Source organism: Bos indicus, chromosome 7 (genome assembly GCF_029378745.1).
Source record: "Bos indicus isolate NIAB-ARS_2022 breed Sahiwal x Tharparkar chromosome 7, NIAB-ARS_B.indTharparkar_mat_pri_1.0, whole genome shotgun sequence".
Taxonomy (NCBI): Eukaryota; Metazoa; Chordata; class Mammalia; order Artiodactyla; family Bovidae; genus Bos; species Bos indicus.
The window spans coordinates 19,487,674-19,502,703 of record NC_091766.1 but is presented as its reverse complement, the minus strand read 5'-3'; the positions used below and the strand labels follow the sequence as shown (position 1 = coordinate 19,502,703).

Below are 15,030 nucleotides of genomic sequence, written 5' to 3'. Positions count from 1 at the left end.
TGCCAGAGCTGTGAGGGAATGAGACTAGACAGTGACACAATGTCCAGGAGGCCTGTTAGGCTGCCTGGACATTAGAAAAATCTGGATGTATTTACCCAAAAATCTTGCAGAGATTTTGACAGGAATAGCACTAAATCTGTGTATCAGTTGGGGGAGATTAGGCTTTTTTTTTTTAATTTTAGGCAGTGCCACAAGTGGGATCTTAGGTCCCTGACCAGGTATGGAACCCACACCCCTCTGCATTAGAATGTGTAGTCTTAACCAACTGACAGCCAGGGAAGTTCCAAAACTTGATAACTTTTGCATACTGTGTTGAGTCTTCCAACCCATAGAAATGGTCCTTCCCTTTTTCCCTTCCTTCCTCCCTCCCTCCTTCCCTTGTTTCTTATTGAAGTATAATAATATTATGTTAGTTTCAGATTCTTTTCATTTATTTAAATCTTCGATTTCTTTCATCAGTGTTGTATAGTATTCAGTATCCAAGTCCTGTATCTGTTTGGTTAGATTTACATCTAAGCATTTCTTTTTTTCTTTCTATTTCAAAACATTATAAGTAATATTGTATTTTCAATTCCAGTTTTCATACACTCATTATTAGCATACAAACATGCCATTGATTTTTGTGTGTTGATCTCTTATCCTATAACCTTTCTGAATTAACTCACTCCTTAGTTCTAGGGGCATGTTTGGGAGATTTCTTGAAATTTTGTACACAGGTCATGTCATTTGCAAATAGGGTTAATTTTCAATTTATATGCCTTTTATTTCTTTTTCTTGTCTTATTGTAATGGCTAGCACTTTCAGGACTCTGTTGAAGAATGGTGAGGGTGGACGCCTTTCCTTGTCCCCAGTCTCAATAGGAAAAGTGTTAAGTCTTTTATCGTGAAGTACAAAGTTACCTGAAGTTTTGTCCATGTTCTTCATCAAGTTGATGTAGTTTCTCTCTGTTCCTGGTTTGCTGAGAGTTTTTATTATGAGTGGGTGTTGAATTCTATGCTTTTTTTTTTTTTCATGAATAGATACACTCTTGTGACATGTCTTCTTTAGCTTGTGTATTAGTTTTCTGTGGTCGCTGTAATAACTTATCATAAATATAGAGACTTAATACAACACAAATGTGTTATCTTACAGCTTTGTAGGTCAGGAGTCCTATGTGGTTCTCATGAAAATAAAATCAGGGTGTTGGCAGGACTATGTTCCTTATTCTTTTTTTCTTTTAAATATTTATTTATTTGGCTGTGTTGGGAAGTGCATGAACTCTCTAGTTGTGGCGCTCAGGCTTAGTTGCTCTGCAGCATGTGGGATCTTAGTTCCCTGACCAAGGATCGAACCCACATTGCCTGCATTGCAAGGTGGATTCTTAACCACTGGCCCACCAGGGAAGTCCCTGAGGGCTGTGTTCCTTTCTGAAGCCTCAAAGAATGAATCTATTTCCTTGCTTTCTCCAGCTTCTAGCTTCCCCCATTCCTTCCTCCATCTACAAAGCCAGCAATAGTGGGTAGAAACCTCATGTTATATCAATCTGAATTTCTTCCATAGTCACCTTTCCCTGACTCTCTTTCACATTTAAGGATGCCTGTTATTATGTTGGACTCAGTAGATAATCTGGGATCATCTCCTTGTTTTAATGATTATTACTTTATTTTAACGTCTCCTTATTTTAATTCGATTAGAAACTGTAATTCCATCTGAAAACTTAAATTCCCTTTGCCATGTAACCTAAATATTCCTAGGCCTTGGGAATTTGGACATTGAGATCTTTAGGGAACCACTGTTTCACCTACCACAGTCTCTTTAATACAGTGGAAAATACTCATTGAATTTGGAATATGGAAACAGCCCTGCAACCCTGGGATAAACTCCACTTTCTCATGATGAATACTTCTTTTTATATATTGCTGAATTCTATTTATTAACATTTTTTTTAAAGATTTTTTTTGGGTCTGGATTCATGAGGGATGTTCTGTACTTTTGTTTATTTGTACTCCCCTTATCTGGTTTTGGTATCAGGGTGACGGTAGCTTCATAAAATGAATTGGGAAGTGTTCCTTCTTCAATTTTCTGGAAGAGATTATGTAATGCATGCATGCACGTACGCTAAGTCGCTTCAGCGTCCGACTCTTTGCGACCCCGTAGACTGTAGCCTGCCAGGTTCCAGGTCCATGGGACTCTTCAGGCAAGAATTCTGGAATGGGTTGCCGTTTCCACACAGGGAGATTATGTAAAAGTGGTGTTAATTCTTCTTTGAACCTTCATAGAGTTTTTCACCCGGGCCTGGAGATTTCTTCTTTGGGAGTTTAATTTTTTTCAATTATTTTTTTCCCAAACAAATTAATATTTTTATTAGCATGGTAAAAAAAAAAATATGTTTTTTAAACACAGGAGATTTTGTCCTCAAATACTTGTTAGGTCCTGCTACTGAAATGAACTTGTAGCTAAACAACTTATGAACCGTGATGATACCTAGTCCATTTTAGGGGACTTTTAAAATTACAAATTCAATTTCCTTAATAGTTCTAGGACTGCCTGGACTTTATACACATAGCAAAGATTAGCCTTGGGAATTCACTGAAGAACTGTGTAACTCTTCCTCTCCTGAACTGTCTGGTAATGTTGATTACACTACTTGCCATTTAGGGGTGCTGTAAATTGTTAATGATTGATAAGGTCACAGTGGCTAATTTATCAAAGGCAATGGGGATTCATAGAAGGATTTAGAGCAATGGAGGGAGGTGGTCATAGTTGCATTTTAGTAAGATTCCTCTGGGGCCAGGATGGGAGATGTAAGGAGTGTGTGTGAATATGGAGGCCTGAATCTCCAGGAAATGATCCAGATGAGAGATGCTGGAGATTCAGCCCTGGGTTTTAGAGGAGAAGCAAAGAGAAAGTAGACAAGGCCATGGGCAAATAAACTGAGGCCATTTGAGCTCTGTTGAGTCTAAGCAGCTGTGTGTTGTGCTCAGTCGCTCAGTCCTGTCCAACTCTTTGAATCTCATGGACTGTAACCTACCAGGCTCCTCTGTCCATGGAATTTTTCCAGGCAAGAATACTGGAATGGATTTCCATTTCCTTCTCCAGGGGATATTTGTGATCCAGGGATTGAACCCATATCTCTTGAGTCTCCTGCATTGGCAGGCAGATTCTTTACCACTAGTGCCACTTGGGAAGCCCCCTAAGGGGCTGGAGATGCCTATCTGATGGCTGGACCCTGGGTGGGTGGTGAGATGACTCCAAAAGGAGGTTTGGACTGGACACAAAGTGAGTGTCAGGGAACATTAACTATCAAGTTAAGAAGAGAAAAACGGAATTTTCTTTGAGCCAAACTGAAGATTATAACAGGAAGCAGATTTTCTGAAAGCTCTAAGAACGGTTCCGCCTGTTAGTAGGCACAGTCATATATATTTCATTTATGCATGCATGCCTGCTGCGTCACTGATTCCCTGACCAGAGATTGAACCCACGCCCTGTACGGTGGAAGCATGGCTTCTGGACCTCCTTGAGACAAACGATCATACATCAAAATGACATACTGATATTTACATAAACTTCACTAAGGATACATAGTTCAGGTAAGCAAGTACAGAGTGAGCAGCAGATCATCATGACCCCTACAGAGCTGGGAAAGAACACTGTTCTTATAAGAAGATATATTGTCAACATTAGAAAAAAGAAAAAAAAAAAAAAAACATGGAGAAGGAAATGGTAACCCATTCTTGCCTGGGAAATCCCAGGGACAGAGGAGCCTGGCGGGCTACAGGCCAGGGTGTCGCAGAGTCGGTCACAACTGAGCGCGCATGCATGGCTGATTCACTTCGTTGTACAGCAGAAACTAACACAACATTGTAAAGCATTATCTTTCAATTTTTAAAAATGGGGAAAAAAGAAATAAAATGTTAGAAAAAGAAAAGAGACCTTTAATGTGGAGCAGGAGTTCCTATCTTTCCATCTTTGAGGATCTCTGGTTAATGTGTTACACAGATTAGCAAGAGAGGGAGGGAAGGGGTCCAAACAAAGAATTGTTTACTTTTTCTTGTCCTACCTTAAAATACAAATCTTATTGCATCATGAGTAATAATAATCACTCACATTCCCCAGCTCTTACTATACGTCAAGTCCTGTTCTTTAACAACTCTCAAGTAGGAATTGTTATCCGCAGGAGCAGAGAGGTGGAGACACATGGCCAAAGTCACAGAACTGGGAAATGGTAGAGCAAGATTTGGAGCTAGGCTCACTCATTCCAGACCACTGTGGCTGGACAGCCCTGTCCCTAACAGCCTGTCCCCTCTTTCAGACCGGCATCGGTAGCTGAGTCCAGCCGAAAAATTGCCGTGCAGCTGGAGGGAGCCCCTGCCCAGGGCTTTCAGCCCTCCCTGGGGTTGGGGAGTCCCAGCACTGGGAGGTGGCCCTGCGCCTCGGGGCAAAGGTCCTGGGACAGTGACCAGAGACAAAAGAGCAGCAGCTGTCGCCCGCACTCCTAGCCAGTCTCCGCCCACGTGCACCGCGAGCTGAGGGTTGGGTGGGAGAGGTTGGGGGGTGGGTCTCAAGGGAGGTTTGAGCCGCGAACTGATTGGTTGGTTGAAGACCAGACCCTAAAATGGATTGGACACGTAAGGCCCAGGGACTCCTGCTGACTGGTCGAGGAGGAGCAATTTAACGCTTGACTGGCAGGAGGGATTCCACCCTCTATCGTCTATTGGCTGAAGATGAAATAACCTAGTTATAATTGGCTGGCGGGCTCAGCTGCAATCCAATCAAGGCAGTCGAAGGCCGCCGGGGGAAGGTGGAAATTAACCCTTTAGAGAATGCCGCCCGTCTTGGGCACTTCAGAGTCGAGGCGCCGGGTTGTTTCCCCGATTCTGGCCCGCAGCCCCAGGGCAGTGGGGCTCATCCTCCCAGGCCTCAGTGTCTTCCTGGTACCAACAGCTGAGGCCTGTGGGTCCCTCATTAGGAGTGATCATGTATCTCAATTTCCCCGCTAGTCGTAGCGGGTTGAGCGCCGCTAAGTCCCCCAGCCCCAGGCCTCAGTCGGTGACCTCGGGTGGAGTCATTGGTTCTCCGAAAGCGGAAGCCCCCGGCCTCAGTGTTCCCAGTGGTGTCCCGAGCTCTCGGTTACCACCTCCCTCCCACGGAAGGTGGCCTCAGGCCTCAGTTTCCCGAATGGTCCCCTAGGGTTGAACCCCCACCTCCCTCTCCCGCTTGAACAGGCCAGAGTCTGGCTTTCCTCGGCTCGCCTCTGCTGGCCAAGCCCCCAGTAGCCCACCGGCGGCGGCCAATGGCAGAGGTGCTCCCCCCTAGGGGCGGAGCCGCGTCACGTGCCGGGAAGAAAGAGCCCGAGGCGCACCGGGCGCGGGGCGTGGGGCGGAACGACCATGGCAGGTACGGCGGGCCTGGCGGGGGGCCGGTGGGGGACCGGGCTGGGTGGCTGCACCGGCTCAGGGCGCACGGCTCCGCTGCAGCCTGTCGCTGCCCGTAGCTCCGGAACCGCTGTCCCCTGCGGGCGCCGCGGGCGAGGAGGCGCCGGATGAAGACGAGGACGAGGCGGAGGCCGAGGACCCGGAGCGGCCAGGGGCATCGGGAGGCGCGCGCGGCGGCGGAGGCGGCGGCGGGGCGGGACCGGGGAGCTGCGGCGGGCCAGGGGGCGCGCTAACTAGGCGCGCGGTCACGCTGCGGGTGCTCCTCAAAGACGCGCTGCTGGAGCCCGGCGCCGGAGTGCTGTCCATCTACTACCTGGTGAGCGCCTCCCAGCCTCATCCCATTCCAGCTCGTGCAAAAAGGGGAAACCCGGGTCCAGTGTGCTTTCTTGCCGCAACCCGAGCCCCTGGTGTGAGGAGGGGAAACTGAAGCACAGAGCATCCTGACCCAGCAGGAGCCTTTCTGGGTGGGAGAACACTGTTCACCAAACTCTCCATTCCACAAAGGAGATCTTAGGCTCGGAGAAGACACTAGTGCCTTCCTGGCTATGTGACTTCACTCAACTTATGCGTATCCTAGTTTCCCCATCCGTAAAATGGGATTTTCTTTCCTCGCATGGGGTTGCATGAGGATGCAATGAATAAGCTGCTCAGTAGTGTGCCTGCTACACAGTAAGTCCCTTATAAGTGTTTGTTATTATTACCATATTGTTATTGTTCTCTTTGTGAATGGGAGCAGCTTGTGAATTGAGCATCTGCTGTGTGCCAGGCTGTGTTGGGTGTTAGGGACCCAGTGGAGATCAAGTCACATGCAGTTCTTGTCCTTTGGGGCTCACAGTCCAGTGAAGGGAGTGGGGATGGGCACATAACTTGACGGTTTCAATCCAGGCTGATCAGGATGATACCTAAGCTGTAAGCCTCCTGGAAGGAGGTGGGAGATGGGTGGCAAGCCCTGGGAAGCAGCATGGGGTCAGGGAGGACTTCCTGGAGGAGGGAATCTTGATGAGTACCAGCTCCTGGGTTCAGCCAACCCACTGTCATTGCAGGGGAAGAAGTTCGTGGGAGACCTGCAGCCCGATGGAAGGATTGTGTGGCAGGAAACAGGCCAGGTGTTCAACTCACCCAGCGCCTGGGCCACTCATTGCAAGAAGCTGGTGAACCCGGCCAAGAAGTCTGGCTGTGGCTGGGCCTCTGTCAAATACAAGGGCCAGAAACTGGACAAGTACAAAGCTGCTTGGCTCCGCCGAAACCAGCTCCATATGACTGCAACTGCCGCTGATGAGGTACATCCTTCAGCCTCTCTGACTCACTGCTGGATAAAGAGTGCCCAGAGAGAGAATGTTGGAGCTGGGGCCTTGAGGGATGAATAGGAGTTGATCAGAGTGAGATGAAGGGTAAAGAGCTTTCCAGAGGAAGGAATGGCATATGCACAGCTTTGTAGGCATGAAGAAACACATGATGCTTAAGGAACCATTTTTAGCTGATGCAACTGGAGATTCAATGCCTTAGTAGCTGAGGGGGCTGGCAGCATTGGCAGGGACCAGATTTTGGAGGGTCTTGAATGCTGTGATAGTAATACACACACACACACACACACAGAGGCTGGAGTTGATGCTGCAGTCTTTTTTTTTTTTTAATGTTTTTCTTTATTTGGCTGCAGCAGGTCTTAGTTCCGGTTCCTGGGCTCTTTGTTGTAGTGATGTGCCTCTCTCTGGTTGTGGCTTGGACTCCCGAGTGCCCAGGCTTAGTTGCCCCACAGCACGTGGGATCTTAGTTCCCTGACAAGAGATTGAACCCAGATTCCCTGCATTGGAAGGCAGATTCTTAACCTCCTGACCACCAGGGAAGTCCCTGGATGCTGCAGTCTCGAGGCAGAATTTCTTGTTTTCCAGGAAGCCTTAGGTTTTGCTCTTAAGGCCTTTCACCTGATTGGGTGAGGCCCACCGACAGTATCAAGGGTAATCTTCTTTACTGAAAGTTAACTTATTGTAGATGTCGACCACATCAACCAGATGCCTTCACAGCAACACCTAGACTAGTGTTTGATTCAGTAACTGGGTACTATAGCTGAGCCTGGTTGACTTATAAAACTAACCTTCACACCACACCATAGGGCTATTCATTCAGGAAGCATTTAATAAATGCCAGCTGTGTGCCAGGCCCTCTTCTACGAGCTGGAGATAAAGCAGAGAGCCAAATGAGAAACATCCTTGCCTTCATGGAGAGAGAAACAAACAAAAGAAATAAGTCCATCTTATCATACTTTGGAAGAAGTGAGCAGGGGCAGGGGATGCAAGTGCTGAAAGGGATAGGATGGCCAGGGAAGGCCTCATTGAGAAAGTGACATCTGATCAGTGAACTGAAGGGGTGGAGGCAGGGAGCAAAAAGTTTTCTGGAAAACAGCATGTGCAAAGGCTTGGTGTTTGGGGGGAACAGCAAGGCTCTGATGTGGCTGGAGCAGAGAGTGATCATAGGGAGAGAGGGAGGAGGGAAGGGCAGGGAGGCGAAAGGGGCAAGTCTTGGAGGGCATGGTGGGCTGTGGGGAAGACTTGGGCTTGTACCCTGAGGGAAGTCGGATCCCTGGAGTACTGTGAGCAGAGTAGGTGTGGGGCCTGAGTCAGGTCATTAGCGGCGCCCCCTGGTGGCCGCTGTTGGGAGGACAATAGGAGCCAGGGATTCAGGGTTCAGGTGGGTGATGATGGGGTGTATCTGGCCGGCCTTTGAGGAGGAGGAAGTGGGTAAGTTCTGGTTAATTTTGAAAGTGGATGTGATGTGATTTGCTGGTGGATCTGATGTTGGTGTTAGGAGATGTCTTGTTCACCCAAATGTTTTTGCAAGCGCGTGGACAGGATTACCCTCATCGGAGATGTGTGGAGGAGCAAGTTTAGGGTGATGGTCTGGGTGGCCTTGTTGAATGTGAACACCCCCTTTTGAGATGTCAGGGACTAGTCGGACCTGGGGTCCAGAGGTCAGGGGAGACCTAGCCTGGAGTCAGGACTGTGGGCAGTTGTCCAGGGGGCACACGGGGTTTGAGGCCCCTCAGAAGGGATGTAGGTGGGGGAATAAAGAGGCGGGAGGACCCAGCCCTGGCCCAACGAGTGAGATGGAGGAGAATAAGGGGGTCCAGGAGTGGTGGGAGGTAAGCCGGTCAGTGCGGGGGTGGGGATCCCTGAGGAGTTACCAGGAGACGCTGCTGAGAGGAGGAGAGGGACAGAGACTGAGATGTGGCTGTTGGGTTTGGACAGAGAGGTCACCTCATCAAGGAAGGGCTCTTTAGGAGAAAGGAGGAGGAGAGGTTGTTGAGAGAATCTGATCAACTAATCCATGCAAAGTGTTTGCCAGCTGGATGAATGGAGCAGCAGGGCATATGCTTGGCATATGCCTAATGCTTTGCACGCATTATCTAATTTCACCCTTTTGCCACCCCTGTGGGGCTAGAAGTCATTGTGCCGTTTTACAGGAGAATAGAGCCTGAAGTCTGGAGAAGGCAATGGCACCCTACTCCTGTACTCTTGCCTGGAAAATCCCATGGACGGAGGAGCCTGGTGGGCTGCAGTCCTTGGGGTCGCTAAGAGTCGGACACGACTAAGCGACTTCACTTTCACTCTTCACTTTCATGCACTGGAGAAGGAAATGGCAACCCACTCCAGTATTCTTGCATGGAGGATCCCAGGGACAGAGGAGCCTGATGGGCTGCCGTCTATGGGGTCGCACAGAATCGGACACAACTGAAGTGACTTAGCAGCAGCAGCAGCAGCAGCAGAGCCTGAAGTCAGTTTGTAATAGGCAGAGGCGGTATTCCAGCCTGAGCAACTAACTGGTCCACATCCTAGATTGTCTCTGCTCACTCTCTCCCTCTAGTGGGCACCCGGGGCAACGACAGGAATGGCAGGTTCTGGCCTGCCAGAGTTCTTGGTCGAACTTGGGGGGAGGGTATGGAGAATACAGCTAAAAGTCCCGTCGCGTTTCCCCCAACCCCGACCCCACTCAGAGCCCGGCCAGCGAAGGAGAGGAGGAGGAGCCGCTGATAGAGGAAGAGGAGGAGGAGGTTCTGACAGCAGCCTCAGCGGACGACAAGAGTAGGAGACCGCAAGGGAAGGGCCCCTCGGAGCCTGTCCATTCGGGTAAGAGGTGTGGGGGAGGGGAGGAGGTGGGAACAGTGGCGGGAGGTGGACAGAGCTCAGGCCGGGGAGGAGGCTGGGTGTAGAGCCCGCTAGAAGCCTGGCTGACTTCCCAGCCCTCGCTGCCTAATTTCACTCTCACTGCCTGACTTTTTAAGCTCTAATTCTACATTTCTTGGTCCCACTGCCTAATTTCTTTATCCTTACTCCTCCATAGGATTTCTTTGCCCTGTTGCCTGATTTCTTTGCCTGACTGGTCCTCACCTGATTTCCTGATCCCTTCTTCTGATTTTTTAGTTTCTTATGTCCAGTTTGTTGACTTGCTGCCTGATTTCTTTATTTTTAAAAATATTGATTGATGGATTGATTTGGCTGTACTGGGTCTTAGTTGCCGCTTGCGCGATCTGGTTCCCTTACCAGGGGTGGAACCCACGTCCCCTGCACTGGGAGCATGGCGTCTTAGCCACTGGACCACCAGGGAAGTCCTTTCTTGATTTTTTAAGACTGCCCCTGGAGTCTTCTTTCTTTCTTGGACTAACCGGTCTTGGTTTTCCAGTTCCTGGCTGGGGAGAAACTGATACTGACATCTTTCTTTAACACCCCCTGCCAACTCCCCAGAGGCCACGCCCCCAGGGAAAAGGGTGGACAACAAGATCCGGGTGCCGGTGCGCTACTGCATGCTGGGAAGTCGTGACTCGGCCAGGTCAGATGCACCCCATGCCCGCTGGAAGAACCCCCACCCTCATCCCCATCTACAGAAGCTCTTGCAGCATGGGGTTGGGGGACAAGGGCAGGCAGGGGAAGGATGGAGACAAGGCCTCAGATCTTCAGAACTAGCTGTGGGACCGAGGGAGCCAGTGTGTGGGTGAGGGAAGGGCCTTGGGGTTCCTGAGGCTGTGGAACCTTCCTGGCTCCCACAGGAACCCCCACACCCTGGTGGAAGTAACGTCTTTCGCAGCTATCAACAAGTTCCAGCCGTTCAACGTGGCCGTCTCCAGCAACGTGCTGTTCCTGCTGGTGTGTGCCCACCTCCTACCTTGTCCCTTAGGGCTCAGGGGCTCCCAGGCTTGGGGAGGGGCTGGTCCCTGCCCAGAGGGTCCTTGGAATAGAGACCTTGTCTGCTCTGTTTACTATTGGTAAATAGTAGGCACTCAATCAATATCTGAGGAAGGAGGGGGGTGGGCTGACCCCCAGGACGGCCTTGGGACCAGGCACAGTCTGAGCGGGTCTTCCCATGTCCCTCCCCCTCCCCAGGACTTCCACAGCCACCTGACCCGCAGCCAGGTCGTGGGGTACCTGGGGGGCCGCTGGGACATCAACAGTCAGAGTGGGTATTGGGGGCCCATGGGCAGAGAGGGTGTTTGGGGGCCAGGGTCAATGTCCACCCCTTCTCCCGCCTCCGTGCAGTGCTCACGGTGCTCAGAGCCTTCCCCTGTCGGAGCCGGCTGGGGGACGCGGAGACCGCAGCCACCGTGGAAGAGGAGGTGAGGGGGCGCATGGCAACGGGGCATTTGTGGGTGAGGGGGCGCAGGCTGGTGTGCACACAGCTGTCCTGGCTACTGCGTCAGGGCGCCTAGCGCCGTGTCGCCACTCAGCAAGGGTGCAGATAGGTACGTGTGAGCTCCAGTCCCTGCACCTGTGACCCCCACCGTCATTCTTCCTCTGCGCAGATGCCGCCAGCCCCTTCCCCGCTCAGACTGCCTGTCACCTGGTAAAGGCCGGATAGATATTAAATGCCCTCCTTCGATGTTTTCATAACAGTGCTTAGTATGCGCCTAGCACTGCACTAAGCACTCCACCCCCACCTTTTCCAGCATGGTCAGTTCCGGAGGACAGAATAGGTGTGCATTTGGTGCACAGCTTTCTCCACCCGCCTCTTCCTTTCTCTTTACGCTTGCGCTTGCCTCTACTTGCGTTCGCACATCTGCCTCTTTAACTATTTATTGAGTACCTACTGTGTGCCAGGAATTGTTCCTTGAGCTGGGGATACAGCAGTGAGCAAAATAATATTTTGCCTTAGATTTACAATAGGAGCATTTGTTATTTTATTATTACTATATTATTATTCTATTTTGGCTGCGCCACGGCGGCTTGCAGGATCTTGGTTCCTACACCAGGGATTGAGACCCACCCCTTGTGGGGCTGTGAGAGGTCCAAGTCCTTAACCACTAGACCACCGGGGAATATAGGAGGCTTTAAAACAAAATTACTTATGTTTGGCTCTGCTGGGTCTTTTCTCTAGTTGTGGGGGCTTCTCTTATTGCAGAGCTCGGGCTCTGGAGCATAGGGACTTAAGTAGTTGCGGCTCCCAGGCTCAATTGTTGTGGATGGGCTTATTTACTCTCCAGCATGTGGAGTCCTCCCGCATCTGGGGTTGAACCCTTTATCTCTTGCATTGGCAGGCAGGTTCTTTACAGCTGAGCCACCGGAGAAGCCTGGAGCATCTTCTTTATGTCTTTGTTGACTGTCCCCCTCACTGGATTTGCTGAGCGCGGGGCAGGGTATGTCTCGGTTGCTCACTGATGTATCCTCAGAGGCCTGGTACACAGCAGGCGCTCATTAAATGTTGGCTGTGTGTGCCTGGCGTGCTGGCCGCCGGGAGTGGCGGTCACGCACCAGGGCTGGTGGAACCCCTCCGTCCCGCGCCGGCCCCAGCCGCGTCTCTGCCCTTAGATCTACCAGAGCCTGCTCCTGCGCGGCCTGTCCCTGGTGGGCTGGTACCACAGCCACCCGCATAGCCCGGCGCTACCGTCGCTGCAGGACATCGATAAGCAGATGGACTACCAGCTGCGGCTGCAGGGCTCCAGCAACGGTTTCCAGCCCTGCCTCGCCCTGCTCTGCTGTGAGTCCAGGGAAAGGGGTGGGCCTGGGCCCTGCTGGTCACCGAGATCCCAGATCCAGCTCCTTCTCTGTGTCTCCGTCTGCAGCCCCTTACTACTCTGGCAACCCCGGCCCAGAGTCCAAGATCTCGCCCTTCTGGGTGATGCCGCCCCCTGAGGTAGGCGGGGCTTCAGGGGAGGTGTGGATGGGGCCCTGCGTGGTTGTGGTTGTGGGCGGGGTCAGGAGGGCTTGTTAGCGGCGGAAAGCCAGTACTCTGGTTCCCGGCTCATCTGGGGAGCTGGGGCCTCAGATTGTCTCATCTGTGAGATAGGAACATAATAATTGCGCTGAGGCAGTAGGTGTGAGTGATGTTGAAAAGGTTGGGGCTCCAACTGTAGCAAGCTGCCTTGGCTACCAGTATGGCCTCCGACCTGAGACCTGTCTGGTTTCATTCTCCAAGTCCAGTCTTGGAGTCAGAAATCAGCTTTAGAAAGGAATTTGGGAGCCATGGCCACTCCTGTGTGTGTCTGTGATGGAGGCCACTCTGCCTCCCAGGTCACATTGCTGGGTTCTTCTGAGATCCCAGCCCAGAGCCAGGCCTGCAGTGTGGATTCCCTGGCCCCCAGCCCAGGGAACTTCCTGCTGTGCCCTGAAGTATTGGGCTGGGGGGCGGGGCGGGGGTAGCTAGTGGTGACCAGCTTGTCTCCGCCAGCAAAGGCCCAGTGACTATGGCATCCCAATGGACGTGGAAATGGCCTATGTCCAGGACAACTTCCTGACTAATGACATCCTCCATGAGATGGTAAGCTGACTCTGGGGTGGTGTGGGTGGGGGACCCTGGGAGGAGCAGGCGGGGGCTGAGGGCGCCCCACTAGTTGGCTATAACTCTAGGAGTCAGGAAGCTGTGGTTGAAAGTGCCACATCAAGACCCAGATCAGGTCTCTTCTGCTGCTGAAAATCACGGGCTCTAAGGATCAAGTCCCCAGTCTCTGCCCCGGCCCCTCCCCCCACCCCCACCCGGCCTCCTTGCTGTTCTGGAAGGTGCTAGGGACGCTCCTACCTTGGGCTTCTGCACCTGCCACTGATTCTCCCAGTGGAGACATGTGAGGACCTCAGGTGTTACTTCTGCCATTCAATAGGCATTTAAACAAATGGAGCTAGTTCATCACACCTGTGACTTCACAGATGTTCCTGCTCAGACTAAGGCTAGGCCAGGGAGTCTTTCAGGGCTGCAGAGGTAGAAAGAATTGCATTCAGTGATTCTTCTGCTTCTGGGGGAGGCATCTTCTCCTCTAGGCAGCCCTCTCTCCTGCCAAATGCCTTCATTTCCCCAGGGTGGCACTGCTCGGGGGCCCCTCTCTTGGGGAACTGGGTAACCCCTACGTGCTGTGCTGCGTTAGTCCAGAGGCCCCTTGAAGGGCGGCAGCGGCTGGGGCTCATGTGTTCCTTTCCCACTAGATGCTGCTGGTAGAGTTCTACAGGGGCGCCCCTGACTTCATCAGGTTCCAGGAGCCTTGGAACCAGGAGCACACCTACCTGGACAAGCTGAAGGTGAGTGAGGCTCACACCTCGAGTCCTGTGCAAGCCCTTCCTTTTGTAAAGATCTCAGGGAGCCCCACAAGAATATATCCAGAGGCAGCTCGAGGAAAAGTGAGTTAAGTGAGCTTGTACAAAAGTATTTTAGTCAGATGTAAGCGCTGCCAAAGAAAAGTCACGTTTGTCACACAAGGGTGGTGACAGTGGTGGAGATGGCTATCAAGTACGGATGAAGATGTAAAAGCCTGCAGCCCTTGTGGCCCTGGGGCTATCCTGGCTGAGACGCTGCCCCTGAACAGGAGGGGCTCTGAGTCTGAAGCACAGCAGAGCTGAGCCAGGCAGAGGGGCTGGTGCTGGGAGTAGGCCGATCCAGTCCGCCCTGCACCACCCCCCCAACCCCCGCGGCTCTCCCCGCTCCCCCCCCCCCCCTCGTTAAGTCAGCGGTCTGTGTCAGCAAGGGCTTGGCAGCCTTTTGTGTCCCGCCTGGGAGTCATTCTCAGAAGACACATCTCACTCGGCTTTACAGAGAACCAGCTTCATATATTTGCTTGTTCTGTTCAGACTGAACAGTGACCCGGGCTTAAAGCTGCCACACTGGTCACCTCCTGCCGCGGTGCTGGGTGGGAAGGGTGGGCGTGGCCTGGGCGCACGGGGGGCGGGGCGTGTGAGAGCAGACTGTCGAAGGTGTGGAGGAATCTTACCCCCGCCCCCGACGACATTCCTAGGCCCAGGATGCACCTGGAGGTGTGGTTTTAGGGACACCACCGGGGTTAGCGGAGCCCTTAGCGGGGCAGCAGCCCTGAGGCGCCGGACCTGCCTGTTTTCAGATCTCCCTGGCCAGCAGGATGCCCAAGGACCAGGGCCTAGGCCACATGCTGGAGCAGGTTTACAGCCTCCTCAAGCAAGGGAACTGAGGGAACCAGTCTTCAAAGACAGGAGAGGGCTCTGATTAGACGTGCCCCCTGCGCCTCTGGGTGATGGGATGGGTCCAGGGCTTCTTTGCTGTTTGTCCCGTGTGACTGACTGTGACAGCAGGGGCTCAGATTATATAATAAAGGAGAAACGGGCCAGGTGTCTCTCAGGTGCTGTGACTGTGGGGAGGGCCTGAGCTGGTGACCAGGCAAGTGACAGCCACCCCCGCC

General features: G+C 52.0%; 1 protein-coding gene across 3 annotated transcripts; it reads left to right on the top strand.

The window, feature by feature from the left end:
* The first annotated feature begins 4,844 nt into the window (after positions 1-4,844).
* On the top strand, positions 4,845-14,956 carry MPND (MPN domain containing). 3 transcript variants are annotated; one of them, XM_070793083.1, is made up of 13 exons: positions 4,845-5,376; positions 5,457-5,730; positions 6,458-6,694; positions 9,403-9,535; positions 10,151-10,235; positions 10,453-10,549; positions 10,787-10,859; positions 10,940-11,016; positions 12,206-12,374; positions 12,460-12,530; positions 13,065-13,154; positions 13,811-13,903; positions 14,614-14,706. In XM_070793083.1, the coding sequence occupies exons 1-13, from the start codon at positions 5,273-5,275 to the stop codon at positions 14,689-14,691; spliced, it is 1,581 nt and encodes a 526-aa protein (XP_070649184.1). In that variant the 5' UTR covers positions 4,845-5,272; the 3' UTR covers positions 14,692-14,706. The 3 variants fall into 3 exon arrangements, with proteins under 3 accessions (XP_070649184.1, XP_019819992.2, XP_019819993.2); XM_019964433.2 differs by lacking the exon at positions 14,614-14,706 and adding an exon at positions 14,716-14,956 and having other exon boundaries at positions 4,854-5,376; XM_019964434.2 differs by lacking the exon at positions 14,614-14,706 and adding an exon at positions 14,716-14,956 and having other exon boundaries at positions 5,217-5,376; positions 5,474-5,730.
* The last annotated feature ends 74 nt before the right edge of the window (positions 14,957-15,030 follow it).

What these genes read in the sequence shown, in the direction of transcription:
- MPND (XM_019964433.2), top strand. Translation starts at nt 5,273, where the DNA reads ATGGCAGAGGTGCTCCCCCCTAGGGGCGGAGCCGCGTCACGTGCCGGG. An exon ending in TGCTGTCCATCTACTACCTG is followed by an intron (nt 5,731 to 6,457) that starts GTGAGCGCCTCC and finishes CTGTCATTGCAG; the next exon opens with GGGAAGAAGTTCGTGGGAGA. An exon ending in CTGCAACTGCCGCTGATGAG is followed by an intron (nt 6,695 to 9,402) that starts GTACATCCTTCA and finishes GACCCCACTCAG; the next exon opens with AGCCCGGCCAGCGAAGGAGA.